The sequence below is a fragment of the Gopherus flavomarginatus genome, chromosome 8 (assembly GCF_025201925.1).
Source record: "Gopherus flavomarginatus isolate rGopFla2 chromosome 8, rGopFla2.mat.asm, whole genome shotgun sequence".
In the NCBI taxonomy this organism is placed as follows: domain Eukaryota; kingdom Metazoa; phylum Chordata; order Testudines; family Testudinidae; genus Gopherus; species Gopherus flavomarginatus.
Window position 1 is genome coordinate 99,636,786 of NC_066624.1, and position 19,950 is coordinate 99,656,735.

Genomic DNA, 19,950 nt, shown 5'->3' on the forward strand with positions numbered 1-19,950 from the left:
CAGTTCACAGTCTCAGCCCACTCAAAAATACTCTTGTACATACAGACAATAATCTTCCCTGCTTTTCTTTTTTAGAGTTGATCTTGAGTCATCCAGGTTTATTAGGGGCTTCAGAATGGAGACAAGGGGATCTCCTATCACTTCATCTCAATATAGGTCATAGGTCAGTAAAGAATAATCTCTCCAGGATTTTAGCATGTTGAATCCAATACACTGACTTGCTTCTGAACAGGAATCATGAAGTCAACTAGTCAGCTACATTTTTATGTGAGGCTAGAGTCCTTGATATCAGAGAAACTCTGAGAGATTTGCTATGTCAAAGCAACTCTCCCAAAATCGTCAGGTGTCACCTGGTTTCATATCAAAACCACATTAAACCGTTAGGACAAGAGATGAAAGGTGGTCTTGTGAATAAGGCACTAGTTTGGGACTCAGGAGACCTGAGTTCATTTCCCATATATTTTCTAGTGTGTAATCATGTTGTCCTGAGGGTCCCCAAGGAAGAGATCCTGCTGCTCACTTGGACGCATGAAAGGCAAAATGTCTTTTATAATATTGTGATACTGAAGTGTATGTCGCATCGAGGGCCACACTCCTTAAACTTCACCTTCATCCTTAGCTATCTTAGCTTCTCTGACTCTATTGTTCTGTTTGTTGCCCATCAGCTTGATGGCTGGCTTTCACTGGGCACCTAGTGCTGTAGGCCTCTCTCCATACTGGAAACAGTAGTTTCTGGTTCATATGATTTTCTGGGAAATATAATTGTTCATTTCTTAATGACCTGAGTACATCATTTAGCCATGACTCTGCCCCAGGTTCATTGAGACCACTAATCCTGGTCTGGAAGCAGACTTTTCTGTATGGTTCAAGTCTGTGCTGCTACCCAGTCAGCCGAGTGGGGAGAAGTTTTTATTGGGAAAGTCCTGATGGAAATTAAATCATACAATGCCTGCTGTGTAAATGTCCTCACTTCTGTGAATTAGGACTTGTCTACACTTAAAATGCTACAAGGGCGCAGCTGCAGCTGCACCAGTATAGCACTTCAGTGTAGTCTAGACATTGCCAACTCCGACAGGAGATGTTCTCCCGTTGGTGTAGGTAATCGATCTCCCCAAGAGGCAGTAGCTAGGCTGTTGAAAAAATTCTTCCATCAACCTACCGCCATCTACACCAGGGTGAGAAAGGCTTAGTTACATCTCACGCCCCTGAGAGACATAGCTATGCTGAAGTAAGTTCCCAGTGTCTACCAGACCTTAGTTTCTTTCAAGCAGATAGAGTTGGCACAGTTCTGCTAAACTGGCCTCATTTTGGTAACCTATTCTAGGGCACTCATTCAGAATGTGTCCATTTGCAGTGATCGTGGTTTCTCATTATGAACTCATTTTTATGCATTCTTCTCCTTAACCAGTCAAATGTGATGAGATAGGCTTCCATCTTTCAACTGAACTACTAAATACAAAGATTTGTTTTGCAGAGTCCTGAATGCTCTGGTGCTGACATCTCTGAATACAGATTAGAGTGGGGAGAAGATGAGGAATCTCTGGAACTCATGTATAATGGCACAGATACCTGTTTTGAAATTAGTGAATTGTCAGCAGCAGCACATTATTGCTGTAGATTACAGGTACAGAAGCTTATTATATTTTGTATAGATCACAATCAAAGATGTAAACACAATTTACTTCCAGTGGATTTTTATTGTCACCATTAACTGCTTTGAAATGGGGTACTTTGTAAGTCAGAAGAAATATACCTTTCTCCTAAATTGTGTAGCACTGCTGCATAATCAAACGATTTGGATTCTAAACAATTCAAATTGATGAACAAAGGGAGTTAATAGAACTTTCAGACTTGGAAAATTGTTCCTGTTCATCACATGCTTTAATTTCAATGAATAATACTGTTGGCAAATACCCGTCCCAGATAGTGACACTCTTGCACTAAAATAGAAATATCATGTTTTAAACTTAAAAAAAAAAAATCCCAAATTTTGAGTTGGCTCAAGCTTGGAAATGGTATGTAAATAACATTACCTCCCAAATGGATGTTAAAGATTCCCATATCTTAAACTGTAATCTCCAACATCTGTTTCATTTATTAAGTTAAGCAATCCATCTGAGTAGCTCAAGAGATTCCTATGCACATGGGAGGTTGCAGCTGGCAATATAATGTACTCACCATCTTCACCACCTCATCTCTTGAATTTATATCATTAAACCTTGTCTAGTGAGTCTCTGTAAAGATCTTCTTCTCTTTGATATTTATGCTTCTCCCATTGTTTTCAATAAAAAGCAACCAAATTAAAATCTAAATCCTATGACGAAACTGGATTCTTCTCCTGTCAAGTCCCCTGAAAAAAATAGAAGAGATTTAGCAAAAAAGAGTGAGGCAGGTTCTGTACACAAGCCTTCACAGCTCTGGAGACTCCCCCACAAGGTTTATTTATGTGCAAAGGCAGAACACCAGTAGTAAATCCAACCAAGAATTCATATACCAACCCAGCTGGCAAAGGGTGAAAAACTGTTTCCCTGAAAAATCTTTTAGCTTGGACCACCCAGGGTTCATCTCTTTGATCGAAGGCTACAAGCCCTCAGTCAAGCATTTCTTTTCTTTTCTCTTTGAACTCTTTCAAGTCAAGTGTCCCATAAGATTCTCTCTAGTTCTTCAGCAGCTGATTCAAAGCCAAAGAGCCTCAAATAGCGCCCCACAGCCCATCCTCACTCATGGTCTGTTGTATTCTTCTGACTTCATTTTCACAGGACCTACACCTTGTATGGTCGTTAGTTTGGGAAACTATTTGAAAGAGTCTATGAGAGAGGAGTGGAACTGCAAGCCAGAAAGCACATCCCATATGCCCTAGAAGGAAAGCTTTTTGTTTTCTGTCTTCTAAATTGGCATTTAGACCTCACTAAGCTGGGAGGACACTGTGATACCAGATTCGTGGTGAATGGGGAACTCTAAGATTTTTTTAGTGTTAAAAAATGGAAACCGCCAACTGTATAGTATTTTTGCTTGAGGAGTATACATTTATTTTAAATTATCCATCAGAGAAATGTTCCGCTACACTAATGTCTAATACAGATTTTAACACCTCAAGCTCAGTTTAATCCATAGTCAGAAGATAAGAAAAATATGTAATAATAACTGATACATTTTATTATTAAAGCCCACGAGTAATCCATGCAATCGAATTTTAGAGGGCCTCAGCCTGCCGAGGTGGCCCTTACTTTGTGTAGAGTGTAGTATCTGTCTTACAAAATGTATTTCAAAATGCATTAGAGCATTAAACAGTAACAGGGTTGCGAGTAGAAATATGAGATACGGGCAAACGAGAAGTGTTAATAATTAATGGAGATTTGCTTTGGGTAGGCGTTTTAAAATAATAAAAGTATAAAGGGCAAAAATACAAACCATTCTTTCCTGTGTGGCTATTAGAGACATTAACAGGAAAACTTAATTTTTCACTCTAATATATAAAGAATTTTGTCTAACCCATGTTACTCTTTCTTCTAACAAACACATCATTATCTCAATCCATACTAATCTAATAATGGAGAGAATCAGGTATAAATGACTGGAGGGAACCCAGTTTGTCTTTTGTTTAAATTGAAAAAAAAAAAATTAGTAGCTTTTGTGAGAATTCCCCAAAACACTCATGCCCTCTACCCAGGGAAACATTGTGTCATTTACTGGGGAAGCAGGGGCCGGGGAAGGAGGAGGAAACATCTGGTAAGCAAACGAGAATTAAATACCCATCAATTACTTTGATGAGGTTGTCCAATAAAACAGTTATAAGCACCACTAAAATAAATTGCTTGGAGCAAGATACAGATTGCCAAACATTGGTTTACAGGCGAGACACATAATATCATTGACAGACCACAAAATGAGGCTTGCTTTAGCAACTATAGGAGCGCTTCACTAGATAAAAGATGTCCCTGAAGCAGGATTTGTTTGTAAGGGCTTTTAAAGGCTAACAAGTGCAGCTTAATCATCTCCTCCTTCAATACACCAGCTGAACAAAACATCTAATAGAAAAACAGAATGAAGTTTTCTATTTATACCCTGCGCAGTAAACAACATTATACAGATACAGCAAAATGTAGGGGAGAAAACACATTTCTGTTTGTCCTTTGCCCATGTTACTCCCAGTGAAGACACTGCAAAGCCCAACTCTGCAGCTCTTTACTCTTCTGTTGGGGAAAGTGGGGTTTGCTTGCCCTACTGTACCATGGACAAAATAAAGTGTTTGTTGAGAGTTGTCATGGAGACTCAAAGCCACCTGTTCAAAGGCTATGCCTCTGCACAGATTTTTGGTGGAAGAACTCCTTCATAACCTATGCTATCACAAATTCCCTGTCTGGATTCTTTGCACTGTAACACAACCGTTCTGATTCCAATTCCGTAGAGCGCAGTAATACATGTGAACCCTAGCTAATTCATTACCATGGTACTGAAGTACCACAGTTTTATTAATCTGTTTTATCAATTTTACTAGAATATTTTATAACCGTATAAGTGATACAGTATACAAATGGAAATGTCGAAATAGCAAAGGCAGATGATTAATGGATGGTACTTCAAAGGTAGAAACATTGGGCCAGATTTTGAAACTTCAGATTTCCACTGGTGCCACTGAATTTGGCCAAGGAGTTAGATATAACAGTTGCTCTATTTTCTCATGGAAAAAGTTAACAGCTATGTGTGTGCTTTAGTTACTATTTATGTATGTGATCTTAGGGAAAAAACATAGACTATGCTAAGATAATGTTTTATGTCCATGAGAATTATTTTAGTATGAAATTTGCAAATTAACTTTCTAAATTAGGACCCACTGTAGCACTCTTAAGCAGGTGAAATGCACACTGAAGTCGAAGGGAGATCTACCTGAGTAAGCAGAACATCTGACCCTGCAGGTGTAACCATAGAGTAATGGGGATTTTGATAACAAAGGGCTTAGAAGGGCTGATCTTAAAAAAGGTTAATGGTTACAATTCAACACAGTTAATATTAACAAAAAGGGGGAAGGAACACAAGGTGAAATAAGGAAAGAACAGGTTAAAGAATATTTAGATAAGTTAGGTATAGTCAAGTCAGCAGAGTTTGAAATTCATTCTAGAGCACTTCAGGAACTAGCTGAAGCAATCTCGGAACCATTAAAATGATCTTCAAAAGATCATAGAGGACAGGTGAATATAATGGCGCAACTATAGTACCTGTCTTTAAAAAGGGAAACAAAGAGTACCTAGGCAATTGTAGATCAGTCAGCTTTAACTTTGATATCTTAAAAATACGGGAACAAAATATTAAATAATCAGTTAGTAAGCACCCAAAGGATAAGAGATTTCTCAAACTTCATTGCACCGCGACCCCTTTCTGACAACAAAAATTACTACGTGAGCCTGGAGGGTGAGGGGACTGAAGCCTGAGACCGCCATGGGTAGGGGGGCCAGAGCCAAAGCCCAAGCCCTACCACCTCAGTTAAGGGGGGGCAAAGCCATAGCCCAAGGGCTTCAGCCCTAGGCGGGGGTAGGGTGACCAGACAGCAAGTGTGAAAAATCAGGACCAGGGTTGGGGGTTAATAAGAGCCTATATAAGAAAAAGACCCAAAAATTGGGACAGTCCCTATAAAATCGGGACATCTGGTCACCCTAGGCAGGGGGCCTGTAACCTGAGCCCATGCCACCAATGGCTGAAGTCCTCAGGCTTGGGCTTTGGCCCTAGGCCACAGCAAGTCTAACACCAGCCTATTGGCAGTTTTTATGAACAGGGTAGACAGACATCTGTCAGGGATGGTCTAGGTTTACTTGGTCCTCCATCATTGCGAAGGGCTTGACTTGACCTCTCAAGGTCCCTTCATTTCTATGATTCTGTGGTTCTAAAAGACAAGAGTAGCCTATTTGTTAGACAAGAATGGTCATCACTGACAACGATACATGTGTTACATTTTCTCTCACAAAAAGTTTCCTGCTGATAAATTGGTTACTGTTAAATTTGATTAAAATGGTTATGCAGGGAAATTATATATATTCTTTAAATACACTTCAGACTATATGAGTGACACCTCTGAGTAATAAAGATATTAATTGTTCTCATGTAGATAAATGGCATAAATTATTAAGTGATGAATTTTTAAGGTGATAGGTATCTAACTTTTCCACCCTGCAAGGTACATTGGTCTAAGTTTATTTGCCTTGTGAAATGAAATGTGTGTTGCCCTAAAAACATTATTTTGTTCCACAGGCTATAAACCAGGCAGGAGCGGGACCCTACAGCGATCTAGTAACCTGCAGGACTCCAGCATCAGTACCTGATGCAGTCTGTACCCTCTCTGTATTGGAGGATGAGCATATGGATGCCTATCAGATATCACCCTCTGTGTGCCTTGTTTTAAACTGGGAAGAACCGTGCAATAATGGGTCTGAGATTACTTCTTACAACATTGACCTTGGTGACATTAGCATTCCAGTTAGTAATGTTACAAGTTATGTTATTGATGATCTGCTTCCAGAAACCTCATACCGGTGAGTGTCGTCATCCTGCCGTTTCTCAGTACAGTAATGAAAACTTATGTTGATATCACACAGATTAACTAGATATGGGAAATCTTTATAGAACATATCATAAAGAAAAAAGTCATTATCCTTAAACATCTAGCAAAAGTGTAATGATGTCTTTATGAGGTGAATTGGAGTAGTTCAGGTCTGAAGACATGCTCTCTTTGTTCACCTTTTTCTATCTCCTTTTGTCTCCATTTCCCACCCCCATTTTATTTTCGCTATGTGCTTTTTCCTTGTTTTTGTCTTGTGTTTGGAAACCATATTAGTTAATCTTAAGCAGAGAGCAAGATCAAGACAGATAAAATTAATAATAATCTAATGAGGTTTACAAACCCCATACTGAGCACAGGGAGAGGAGGGTCTTCCTTGCTTACAGGCAACTAGACTCACCAGCCTCCAGCACAGCTGCCAAAACGTCAAGTCATGGAGGCATCCACTCTCAGCTGGGACCAATAAGGAAAACATTTGTAGCAATAAAGGAAAAACAGAGAGATGGGGAGGCAGAATCTCTTCGGCTAGTGGAGGGGCAAGTGCCCTGTGGCAGCCTGCCTTTAAGAAACTGACAGGGAGACAAAGGAAGACTACAATCCCTGGAGTTTAAGGGCTGATAATCTAAAAGGAGTCTAAATTGATGGACTGGGCTAATTTGAAATTAGCAGAGGGGAGACCAGTTAGGGGGAAGCTCAGTCCTCTAAAGAGACTGTCCCAAGAGCAGTTGACAAATGTACATTCCAGAAATTGGAAATGATAAACGCTCCTAACTAGCATAGTGCTGTGTTCATTGCAGTGTATCATTTTTTCAGATTCTAATCAATAATATTCTGTTAAGTGGCTATAGGTATTAACTATAGTAATTTTCTTATATGGTGAATAAGTTGCATACTGTTTAAAATGATGATTTAATGTATGCTCTTTTGAGTAGATATATTTGCCATTTCTTTAATATGAAAAAATAACTAAAGAGGATGAAATTTGGGATTAAAAGTGATTGGCTTAACTTCAAATTCTAATTTTTATTCTAAAATGGCTTCTCCAAATGTGTATTCATTCTTTGAACTAATCTGATTTTCATGCTTTTCATGATGTCTTTCTAATTGCTACTAGAATTTAAATTATCTTAAACAGTGACAAGCAGATGAATAGTAATACACAGTGGAATTGATCTTGTCAAGGAAGCTCTTTTTAAAAAAAAGAAACAAACAGTTATTCCAATAGATATGTAATACAGAAAAATCTGATTGTACAGTTGAAGAAATTGGACAGTACATACTCAGTCATTTTTCATTAATAATCATGCAAGCGTTGTGTAGCCTAGCTAGAGTGCACCACTCTTTTTTCAGATTTTAACACAATAGCACTGAGAATGGTTTAGTGGCATCTAGCTTTCTACCAGGCTGTGGAAATGTAAAACATGAATATAAACTGCAACTATATGACTCAGGGATTGCTACTGGGATATGGAGCCTTTTGCTTTCAGGTCACTAGTTCAAATCCAGCCAATACTGATAATGACCAAACATTATTAGTATTTAAAGACCTGTCAGTGGCTTATATCATATGAGCTGGAAGTTTTAGTCCAGATCCAGCTGGACAAATGTCAACCCAACAAAATTCTTCATCAGAACTATGACCTTCCTGGCAGTCTCAAAGGATTGACTTGGTATGAGACAGAACTACTCTCCCCCCTACCAGTGGTCCCTATAAGAAGCAGGATAGTGTGAGGAGGCTTCTGTTGTCTGAGCACTACATTCACTTTAGAAATTTTAAAAGAGGAGCCATCAATAGAAAAAAATCAAATTTAGCTCTTTCTCCTCTTCATAGAATCATAGGACTGGAAGGGGTCTCAAGAAGTCTTTTAGTCCAGTCTCCTGCACTCAAGGCAGGACTAGGTATTATCACATATAACCTGTGTTTGTCTTGTGAGCTGCTACTTAATTTTTTTAAGTGATGCCCTTGGTTGGTCTGGAACATCTTGTTTTCTCCTTATTATATGTGAGATCAGATACAGGAGCAACTAAAACAAAATAAAAGGCTTTGATCAGCACCAAGTGACTCGATATAATCAGCCAGCACTTTTCATTAATATTAGTAACTGGGTCACAGAAAATGGGGCATCTAAAAATTCTGATTCTTTTTTTTAAGCTCATGTTTTGTTCTTCTGTAGCTGCTGTTAGGTAGGTGTCCTGATCTCCAAAGCCTGGAAAAAGAGATCAGAACTAAAAGTTGAGATAAGCTTTAGGTTCCTCTTCACTAATCATACAGGAGCTCTTTTTCTGAAACTCTTGTTCTGCCTCCCTCTGAGTAGGAGTATTATATTGAGGTCATGCTATGATTTATGCTCTGAATCTTAGTTTACATTCCAACTTCTTTACTTTTCATAAGGCGCCATATTAAATTATGTGATTTTAGCCTAGGAGTCTGATTGTCTCTGATCTGAATGAAAAAGTGAAACCATAAACATTAACTATTTAACTGGTCACAATGATTGCTGTGGGACCATGCTTCTAAAAATGATATGATGAGAACAACAAGAAGTAAGTGCTGAGTCAGGAAGCAAAAATACATAGCAGGGCATCTTGTACTTTTCAGAAAATACCATACCTCAGCTGTCTTGGAAAGCAAAGGGCCAAAGTGAAGTTGCAGAAGGAGCTCATACAACACTGATCAGAGTTTGTAGTATTGTGCTAATAAAAAATAGCTCTGAAGAAAGAAACTTTTAAAATAATTGTTAGTAGATTTTTGTTAACCCCTTCCTTCTTTGTTTTTGTCATCTGTGGTCTGAGACGCACGCATGCGTGCACACACACTATCTGTGTATATCCAGTCTGTCTATGATATTTTTAGGGCACCAATCATAATATTACCTATGCATAACATAAGAAGGTTGTTAGGTTTCATTAATTGCCATTTGCAAATCCCTTTGAGCTGCTCTGAATTGGAAGTATAGTTATTTTATGATATATAGGGCTATAGTAAAGCTGTGTGAAATTTGTGCAATGAAAGCAAGTGAAAGCTACCTGGCATTAGGTTTCTTTCCAAACCCAAACAATAAGCAAGACTATGGAAATTAAACTCTCACCAGGCTTGTCAAGAGATTTGATAAAGTCAACAAAACTAGTCAAAGCTCCATGGTTTCACTGGCATTTCACTGCAAGGTTTTGGGTTTGTTTGAAGCCAGAATCTCAAAGAAAACCCTTAGTTAACAAGAACCGAAATTGGAAAAATGCGTATTTTGCACAGCAGTAGTTTAACAAGTAAGTCTGCACACTGAGCTGATAGTATAAAAATAGTTTAAATAAAATAAAACCGTTAGATATGCAAATCACTTCACTGTAAACAGCATGAAGATCATCTGAGAGGATGTGTGACAGATTCTTCCACTTAAAGATCTGTAAATATGTCCCAAAATTTAGATGCTTTGGATATGTTTGGTTGGTAGTCAAATTGGTCATGTGACTAGCTGCTCTTTAACTCTGCCTGCGTGCCCCAGAGAACTTTGGGAGATTCAGCTTTGTCTGATACAAAGGTTATACTGATCTAGCAAAATGAGTTGCCCACCATCTTTTTAATACTAATGTCTACTTCAGCTGCTTCTGAGTTCACTCGTAGCTAGCAAAATCCATACGTGCTAAAGTGGTGTTCTTCAGTGCAGCTCTTTGTAACTAAGGGAAATTGTTTGTCACAAGGCTCCAGCCCAGTTTATGGGCCTGTTGAAAGGGTCCATACTGTTGGCTTATTATATAAGCCCATGGTCAACTATGTGCATTTCAAGATTACTCTGCACACTAATGGACTGTTTAAAATTAACATGACTCAGTTTGACATTGTCACTGAACAATGGTATAAAATGGAATGCTTCAGATGCTCTTGTTGTATATTATGTGCTTATTTTTGTGCTCTTTAGAGAGGAAAAATATGGAATATCAAAATGCAACACCCAGGATCTGCTTTTCTGTAACAAAATGAAAACAGTCATTCTTCGAGTGCTTGCTCATATCCATTCCAGTTAGGTGTGCGTGTGCCGTGTGCATGTTCGTCGGAACATTTTTACCCTAGCAACACTCAGTAGGTTGGCAGGGCGCCCCCTGGAGTGGCACCGCTATGATGTCAGATGTATACCCCTGCCGACCCATCCGCCCCTCAGTTCCTTCTAACCGCCCATGTCGGTCGTTGGAACAGTGGAGCGCAGCTTAGCTGATCTCCACCTTCCTAGCTATTCGCTCGTTTCTAATCGTTATTGTGTATATAGTTCAATATTCTATATTTCTAGTTAGTTTTATTAGTTCTTTGTAGTAGTTATTGTATATAGTTAAGAGGGATCGGGGATTAGCCCCTTCCCCTCACCCGGTACTGGGGCCCATGCCGGTTCACCGGGCTTCAAACCGTGCTCGGCCTGTCATAGACCGATGCCTACACGAGACCCTCACGACTCCTGTCTCAAGTGCTTGGTCGCATCCCACCTCGCAGACAAGTGCCGCATCTGCAAGGCTTTCAAGCCCCGGACGAAAAAAGAGCGGGACATTCGTCTCAAGCAGCTCCTGATGGAGGCAGCTCTAACTCCTCCACCTTCGGCACCGACTGCTGCACCAGGGACAAGTGCCTCTTCCTCATCGGAGCTCACAGGCACTGTGAAGGCTCCTCGGCACCAGCCATTACCAGCCCAGGCTCCTGCCCGGCACCGCTCTCTCTCCCCAAGGATCAAGAAGCATAAGAGTCCTGCAGCTTCTGCGTCTACGCCACAGTCAGAGCACCTAACTAAGTCGGACCGCCCGGCACCGTCAACTGTCGCGGCACCGATGTCTTCTGCGCTGTTGATTCCGGTCTCACAAGAGCCGTTGAGTCCGGTGCCTACCAGCTCTCCAGCACACACCGTGGTTGAGCTTATCGTGCCCTCCACGCTGGAGACGTTCTCTACGGCAAGGGAGTTGATTGCCTTGACGGAGCCCGAACTGTGTCAACCCCTGGCACCGACGGTGCGGGTTGTTCAATCATTAGGCAAGCCCGCCGTGCTGAGACCATCCTCACCCAGCACCACAGAACGTTGCCGGTCACGATCCAGGTCCCGCAGACACTCTTGGTCCCATCATCGATCCCGGTCCCGACGCCGCTCGCAGTCCCAGTACCGCTCTCCGTCTAGGTACCTGTCGTACTCGCGGCACCGTTCGAGGTCCCGGTTGCCAACCCGATACTCTCGGCACCAATCCAGGTCCCGGCACCGCTCGCAGCACCGTACCTCTCGCAGCCGATCTTGACGCGGGGATTCAAGGCGCCGGTCGACCTCCTGGCACCATGCCGGTCGCAGGTCCCAATCTCACTCTCGGTACCGGTACAACTCCCGGTACCGTTCTCCAGTGCCGCGTGGAGACGGATCGAATAGACACAGAGACCCTCCCCAAATGGTCTCAGCTCCTCCGTGGCCTTCTTGTCATCCATCCATATCATCCCATGCGGACAGTGCTTCCTATGGGGATTCGGATACTCACAGCAGGTTTGCCCAAGGATCCCACGGTCCGGACCAAGGACCTCATCAGTGGTCCTTTTGGACGCCTTGGGCTTATCACCAAGCCCAAGGTGAACCCGCTGTGCCACCACGCTCCGTTCCTTCAGAACACCACGTGCCAGAGGCCACTGTCAGCCGACCTCCCCCTGCTGGTACGGAGGTAGCTCCTGTCCCCACACCGGACCGCCACGATCTTCCGGCTCCAGATGTCCCCCAGGATCAGGAGTCAGTACAGGACCCGCTCGTCCCGGGGCTTTCATCCTCCTCTTCTCTGGATGAGGCGGTAGCGGGGACATCATCGTCGGGCCCGCCTCCAGTTGACCTCAGATCACACCAGGACCTCCTGTGGCGTGTCGTCCAGAATATCAGCTTGCCAGTAGAGGAAGTTCCAGAGGTGGAGGACCCGGTGATAAGTATATTGTCGGCAGAGGCACCAACCAAAGTGGCCCTGCCGTTCATTCGTTCGATCCAGGCTAAGGCAGACACCATCTGGCAAATCCCGACATCTATCCTGCCCCAGCCAGAGGGGTCAAACGAAAATACATGGTGCCCTCCAAGGGGTATGAATACTTATATGTACACCCCCCTCCCTGTTCATTGGTTGTACAGTCCGTCAATGAGCTGGAGCGCCATGGCCAACAAGCCCTTGCACCTAAATCAAGGGAGGCTAGGCAAATGGATTTGTTGGGACAGAAAATCTATTCTGCTGGAGGCCTCCAACTCAGGGTAGCAAACCAACAAGCCCTGCTGAGTAGATACAATTACAGCACCTGGGAGGCGGTAGGGAAGTTCACAGAGCTGGTCCCGCAAGACCCGCCAGGAATTTACACCATTATTGGAGGAAGGAAAGAAAGTAGCGCGGACCTCCGTACAGGCCTCGCTGGACGCTGCCGATTCGGCAGCTAGAATGGTTGCCTCTGGAATCGCCATGCGACATATATCATGGCTGCAAGTGTCAGGCCTGCCACCTGAACTGCAGCACACTATACAAGACTTACCCTTTGATGGCCAGGGCCTATTCTCACAGAAGACGGATCCTAGGCTACAGAGTCTGAAAGGCAATCGCGTAATTATGCATTCGCTCGGAAGGCATACACCACAGACTCAAAGAAGATCCTTCCACTCCCAACCTCAGCGCCCTTACCCCACGCTATCATAACCTAGTCCCAGATTTGGACCTTAGCGTCCAAAGTATGGGGGTTAGCATGAAAACCTCCAAGCTTAGTTACCAGCTTGGACCTGGTAAAGCTGCCACCACCCAAAAAACTAGAGTGTTTTGGGGCACTCTGGTCCCCCCAAAAAAAACCTTCCCTGGGGACCCCAAGACCCAAATTCCTTGAGTCTCACAACAAAGGGAAATAAACCTTTTCCCTTCCCCTCTCCAGGTGTTCCTGGAGAGACACACAGAAGCAAGCTCTGTTAATCTAAACAGAGGGATTCCACCCTCCCCGTTTCCAGCCTTGGAAAACAGAAGTACCGAGAGCTAATCTCTCTTCCCCCTCACCCAGAGGTAATGCAAAGTCAGGCTAGTAAATCTAACACACACAGATTTCCCCCTGACTTCTTCCTCCCACCAATTCCCTGGTGAGCACAGACTCAATTCCCTGGAGTTCCCCACTAAAGAAAAACTCCAACAGGTCTTAAAAAGAAAGCTTTATAAGAAGAAAGAAAAATACATAAAAATGGTCTCTCTGTATTAAGGTGACAAATACAGGGTCAATTGCTTAAAAGAAATATGAATAAACAGCCTTATTCAGAAAGAATACAATTCAAAGCACTCCAGCAACTATACCATGTAAATACAAAAAAACATATAAATCACTATCTGATCTTTTGTACTTACAACTGAGAAACAGAGGATTAGAAAGGCAGGAAACAGAGATCCTCTCATAGCCGAGAGAGAGATAGCCACAAGACAAAGAACAAAAGACTCACACACAAACTTCCCTCCACCCAGATCCGAAAAAGTCCCATTTCCTGATTGGTCCTCTGGTCAGGTGTTTCAGATCACTTTTTTCCAGGTGAAAGAGACGTTAACCCTTAGCTATCTGTTTATGACACACGCCTAGGCCAAGACAAGACTTTACCAGAAGGTGAGGTCGTACCAACCACAGACGTCAGTGTGGACCTCAAGGGGGTAACAATTCCAGTCCCACCAAGCCAACAGCGGGACCCAAATCAAACTTTTGAGGGTGCGCCCGGGAGCAGTGTACCAATTGTCTCTCAGGATCCTTTTCAGTTTTACAACTGCCTTTCCCCATTCCTCCCTGCGTGGTCCCGATTAACCACAGATCTTTGGGTCCTATGCACGGTGGAGTTTGGATACCATCGTCAGTTTATTTCTCCCCGTCCCTTTCAACCCCCCTCCTCGTCCCTCTTCAGGAACCCCTCTCACGAGCAACTCCTCCTGCAAGAGGTTCGGAGACTCCTTACAATGGGAGCTATAGAGGAGGTACCGAAGGAATTAAGGGGCAAGGGGTTTTATTCCCGATATTTCCTAATCCCCAAGGCGAAAGGGGGCCTCCGGCCTATCCTAGACCTGCAACAACTGAACAAATTCATGAAGAAGTTCAAGTTCCGCATGGTATCCCTGGGGACCATCATCCCTTCCCTGGATCCCAGAGATTGGTACGCCACTCTCGATACGAAGGATGCGTATTTCCACATTGCAATTTACCCTCCGCACAGACGGTATCTACGCTTTGTGGTGAATCATCAACACTATCAGTTTACGGTCCTTCCCTTTGGCCTCTCCACAGCCCCTCGGATATTCACGAAGTGTATGGCAGTAGTCGCTGCCTCCCTCCATCGTCGTGGAATACATGTCTTCCCATACCTCGACGACTGACTTAATCGAGGGACCCCCGAGGCACAAGTCACCAGTCATGTGAGAATCATCAAGAACCTATTCACACGTCTAGGCCTGATAATCAATTTGGAAAAATTTACTCTAGTGACTACGCAAAGGATAGAGTTCATCGTGGCCACTATGGACTCCAATCTTGCAACGGCCAGTTTGCCTCTACCTCGTTTTCAGGCAATAGTCTCACTTATACAAAGACTTCAAAGCTTCCCGACAACCTCAGCTCGCACCTGCCTTGGCCTCCTCGGTCACACGGCTGCATGCACATTCGTGACAAAGTACGCCAGACTGCACATGCATCCACTTCAGACTTGGCTTGTCTCAGCCTACCGTCCAGGCAGAGATGCCATAGATATTGCACTCACAATTCCACTGAGCATCCTCGACTCCCTCGACTGGTGGCTGATGCCATCCCTGGTGTGTGCAGGTCTGCCCTTCCATCCACCACAGCCTTCCGCATTCCTAACAATGGACGTGTCATCTCTCAGCTGGGGTGCTCAGCTAGGGCACCTTCGCACTCAAGGCCTTTGGTCGTCTCAGGAGTTGGCATTACACATAAATGTCCGAGAGCTGAGAGCAGTCCGACAGGGTCCTTGTGTTGCAGTGTTCACGGACAACACAACGGCCGTGTATTACTTAAACAAGCAGGGAGGGACGCGATCTTCCCCCCTTTGGTCAAGAGGTGATACAACGATGGGACTTTTGCATAGCCCACTCAATAGACCTGGTAGTGTCTTTTCTCACGAGTGGTCCATCCATCCGGACATTCTCCATTCTGTCTTCCGGAAGTGGGGCTTTCCCCAAATAGACCTCTTTGCCTCCCAAGAGAACAGGAAATGCCAGATGTTCTGCTCCCTGCAAGGTCGCTCCCCGGGCTCCCTCTCGGACACATTCCGAAGTCCATGGAAGGGGCACCTATTTTATGCCTTCCCACCCTTTCCTCTCATCCACAGAGTCCTACTCTAGCTCCGCAGGGACGGAGCCCAACTAATTCTGATAGCTCCGGCATGGCCGAGACAGCATTGGTACACCCTGTTGCTCGACCTCTCTATGGCGGACCCGATCCCCCTGCACTATGCCCAGACTTCATAACACAGGACTTCAGCAGGCTTCACCACCCGGACCTACAGTCCCTTCATCTGACAGCATGGCTGCTGTCTGGTTGAGCCAATGTGAGTTGCGTTGTTCCACCTCAGTACAACAGGTGCTGCTGGGAAGCAGAAAGCCTTCCACGCAGACGACATATCTCGCCAAGTGGAAGCGCTTCTCCCACTGGTGCGCTCAGCGTAACTTTATCCTCGAAGGTATATCAATCCCCTTTATCTTGGACTATTTATGGTCCCTCAAGGAGCAGGGCCTGGCGATCTCGTCTGTAAGGGTGCATCTTGCAGCTATTTCCGCCTTCCACCCTGGGGAAACTGGCAGTTCAATCTTTTCTCACCCCATAGTTTCCAGACTCCTCAAAGGCTGGAGCGGCTGTACCCTCAGGTCAAGCGCCCGACCCCTACCTGGGATCTAAACCTGGTGTTGGCTAGGCTTAGAGGTCCCCCCTTTCAGCCTTTAGCCACATGCTCGCTGCTGTACCTTTCCTGGAAGACAGCCTTCCTCGTCGCTATCACCTCGGCTAGACTAGTCTCAGAACTCCGAGCTTTGACTGCGGATCCCCCGTATACAGTATTCCACAAAGACAAAGTACAGCTGCGACCGCACCTGGCATTCCTCCCTAAGGTGGTCTCTGCCTTCCACGTTAATCAAGACATCTTTCTACCAGTCTTTTTCCCGAAGCCGCACTCATCGCGTCGGGAACAACAGCTGCATACCTTGGATGTCCACAGGGCTCTCGCCTTTTATGTCGAGAGGACCAAACCCTTCCGACGTTCACCTCAGCTCTTTGTAGCTGTTGCAGAGCGCATGAAGGGCATGCGCAGTCTCTTCCCAACAAATTTCATCTTGGACATCTTGTATCTGGACATGCTATGACTTGGCTCACATTCTACGCGGGTAGACTCTGCCGCTTTCCTGGCCCATGTTCCCATCCAGGAAATATGTCGCGCGGCTACCTGGTCTTCCATCCACACCTTTGCATCACACTACGCACTGGTCCAGTAGTCCAGAGACAATGCCGCCTTTGGCTCCGCGGTCTTACATTCCACAATGTCTCACTCCGACCCCACTGCCTACGTGAGGCTTGGGAATCACCTAACTGGAATGGATATGAGCAAGCACTCGAAGAACAAAAGACGGTTACTCACCTTTATAACTGTTGTTCTTCGAGATGTCTTGCTCATATCCATTCCAAACCCACCCTTCTTCCCCACTGTCGGAGTAGCCGGAGGGTTGGCAGGGGTATATATTCAGCACCTTAGCGGCGCCACTCCAGGGGGCGCCCTGCCGACCCACCGAGTGTTGCTAGGGTAAAAATCTTCCAACGAACATGCACGCAGCGCGCGCACACCTAACTGGAATGGATATGAGTAACACATCTCGAAGAACAACAGTTACAAAGGTGAGTAACCATCTTTTTCAGTTGGTTAGTACTAAAACATTACAGCAAAATTTCATTTGCTGACCTTCATTTTTGCAGGCACAAATAATTGCCTTGATCATTTTTGCGCTCATAGTTAGGCCATTTAACTAGGGCAGTCAGGAACTTGGACTTCAAAGTGACATAAATGGTAAATAGAAATAATTGCTGACATAAGCAGAAATAAAGGCCTGGTGAAGGTGTAACAAAGAAAACCCTAAATCTTTAGGCATAAAAAAATATTGTGGATTCTTTGAAAATAGTTTCTTTCTGCAAATATTTTTGTTTTCCAGTATCTAAGCTTTCTTTTTAAAAAAGGTAATGGGATTGATTGTAGAGTTGAACACATTGTCTTCCAATCAAGTTTGATCCTGCAAGGTGTTGAGACCATGCAGTACCTCAAAGGAAATATTCCTTCTCTCTCAAAATTAGGCCCTGAACCTAAAGAAGAAGTTGCATTTTTTTGATTTCTCTATTATGTGTTATTCAGATCTTGCCTTTGTTGCTTAGACTTACAAATATTTGTTCCAGAAGGGACTGTTATGAATAACACAGGCTATAGACATTCACCCAGTAATTTCTGCATCAAGCCCGTAACTTCTCGTTGAGCTTGGTCATATCTTTTAGAGAGAGAGATCCACTCTTGATTTAACGATTTCAAATGGTGGAAAATACACCACACTCATTCCTTGGTACACAAGTGTTTACCCTCAGTTGGATCTTATTTCCCGTTTGAATTTGTCAAGCTTCAATTTCCAGTCATTAGATTTTATGTGGCTGTGTGCTATTAAAGAAACCTATTTTGAAATCTCCCAGCGTAGGTACTTGCAGAATAGATCACAATCAGGTCACCTCTTTATATTCTCTTTGATAAGCCAAGGAGACTGAACTATTTAAGTCTCTCAGCAAAAATGTTTCTCACTCTTCGAATTATACTTGTAGCTCTCTTCTGAACCCTTTCCAATTTTCAGCATCCTTTTTGAAGTGCGGACATCAGAACTGGACACAGTATTCCAGTGTTGGTTTCTCCAGTGCTGTGTACAGGGGATGTGCCCGTTCCTTATTCCTATTCAGTACTCCCAACTTTGTGTGTGTGACTGTGTATATGTGTGTATGTATATATGTATATCACTCTGTGTGTTTGTGTGTATGTGTATATTCACAGTAATAATAAAAAAGTAAATATCTTCATCCTTAAATTTAGGGCCTGATCCTGCATATCTTTACTCACACAGTTAATTTGTGTTATGCACGAGTAATCTCATTGATTGCAGTGGAGATATAAAGTACTTGAGCACCTAAAGGTTTGCAGAAAGGGACCCTTACTTTTTATTAAGTGAAAGTTAATAAACTCTTCTGTTCTGACCTCTTGTATAACATAGGCCACAGAATTCTACTCATAATTTCTGCATCAAGTCCAATAGTTTGGTTTCTTTACTAGACTTTCTCTGAGCGTTTACTGCAGTACAGCTCCTTGTATATTTTTGAAGTACAGTTATGAAAATTGAGATTACATATTGCAACAGTATTTTTATCAAATAAAGATGTAGTTTCTGTCAAAATTTCCTTTATGTGTTTTTTGTATGATTTTGTATCCCAGCTGAAAATTATGAAAAACATAGTTTCTCCCCCAAAATTCAGCAATTAAAAGTATCTTTTATTTTTCTGTTAGGTACACTTTGTTCCTATGTTTTGTCTTTCTGTTTTTCCTCATTAACCATGCTCTACTGTTGTGATTCCACCCTCCCTCTCTCCTGTCCCCTTCACACCCCCAAGCAATTTAGCAAACTTGTTAAGGAGTATTTGTTTACGCATGCATCACTGACACACTTTGCAGTCTTACTGAGTATTTCTTTTAATAGGATAACTTATTTTAAATTTGGCTTATTAGCATCTATATAAATAAAAACATAGCAGTTGCAGTTCGTAAACCATGTCAAGGGAAAGACCTTTCTGAATGAAAACAGAAATGCACTTGAAAATATCTCTGAGGATTGAGATTTGTGTGTTGTGAAGCAAAGGGCTCAGTCCAGCTGACCTTGAACTACCAACAGAAATTTTACCGAATTAGGGCCTGTAAAATTGAGCTCAATGTTCCAGAGCTCACAAATGTTTATAAATTTTTGTGTGTGTATTTAACCACTAAAAGTCCTGAATAGATTATGGTTCTTTCTTCCTTTTTTAGACTCTGGAGTTTTGCCTGAGTAAGAAGGAATGCAGACCTCATGCTATGCCAACTAAAATAATTATAACGCCTCCCCATTCATTTCAATGCTCCAAAGCAGGCTCATAGGGAGGAAGGATGGTCCGGTGTTAGCCGGAGACTTGGGAGATCTGGGTTCAAGTACACCTCCATTACAGACTTTCCTCTGTCACCTTGTCAAAGTCACTTAAACATTCCGTGTCTCAGTTTCCCAGCTGTAAAATGGGAATAAGGGGCCTTACAGGAATGTTGTGAGGATAAATGCATTAAATATGGTGGTGTGCTTAGATACTAAGTCAA

At 43.3% G+C, this 19,950-nt stretch overlaps 2 protein-coding genes across 3 annotated transcripts in view; one reads left to right on the forward strand and one right to left on the reverse strand.

Moving 5' to 3' along the window:
- The window catches only part of NCEH1 (neutral cholesterol ester hydrolase 1), an 824,131-nt gene that overhangs the window by 567,690 nt on the left and 236,491 nt on the right, over positions 1-19,950 (reverse strand). The gene's annotated exons all lie outside the window — the stretch shown is intronic.
- The window catches only part of FNDC3B (fibronectin type III domain containing 3B), a 337,214-nt gene that overhangs the window by 253,275 nt on the left and 63,989 nt on the right, over positions 1-19,950 (forward strand). Inside the window, exons 20-21 of the mRNA XM_050965815.1 lie at positions 1,475-1,624; positions 6,244-6,524. Coding sequence (XP_050821772.1) covers positions 1,475-1,624; positions 6,244-6,524 — 431 coding nt within the window. The remainder of the gene's footprint in view (positions 1-1,474; positions 1,625-6,243; positions 6,525-19,950) is intronic.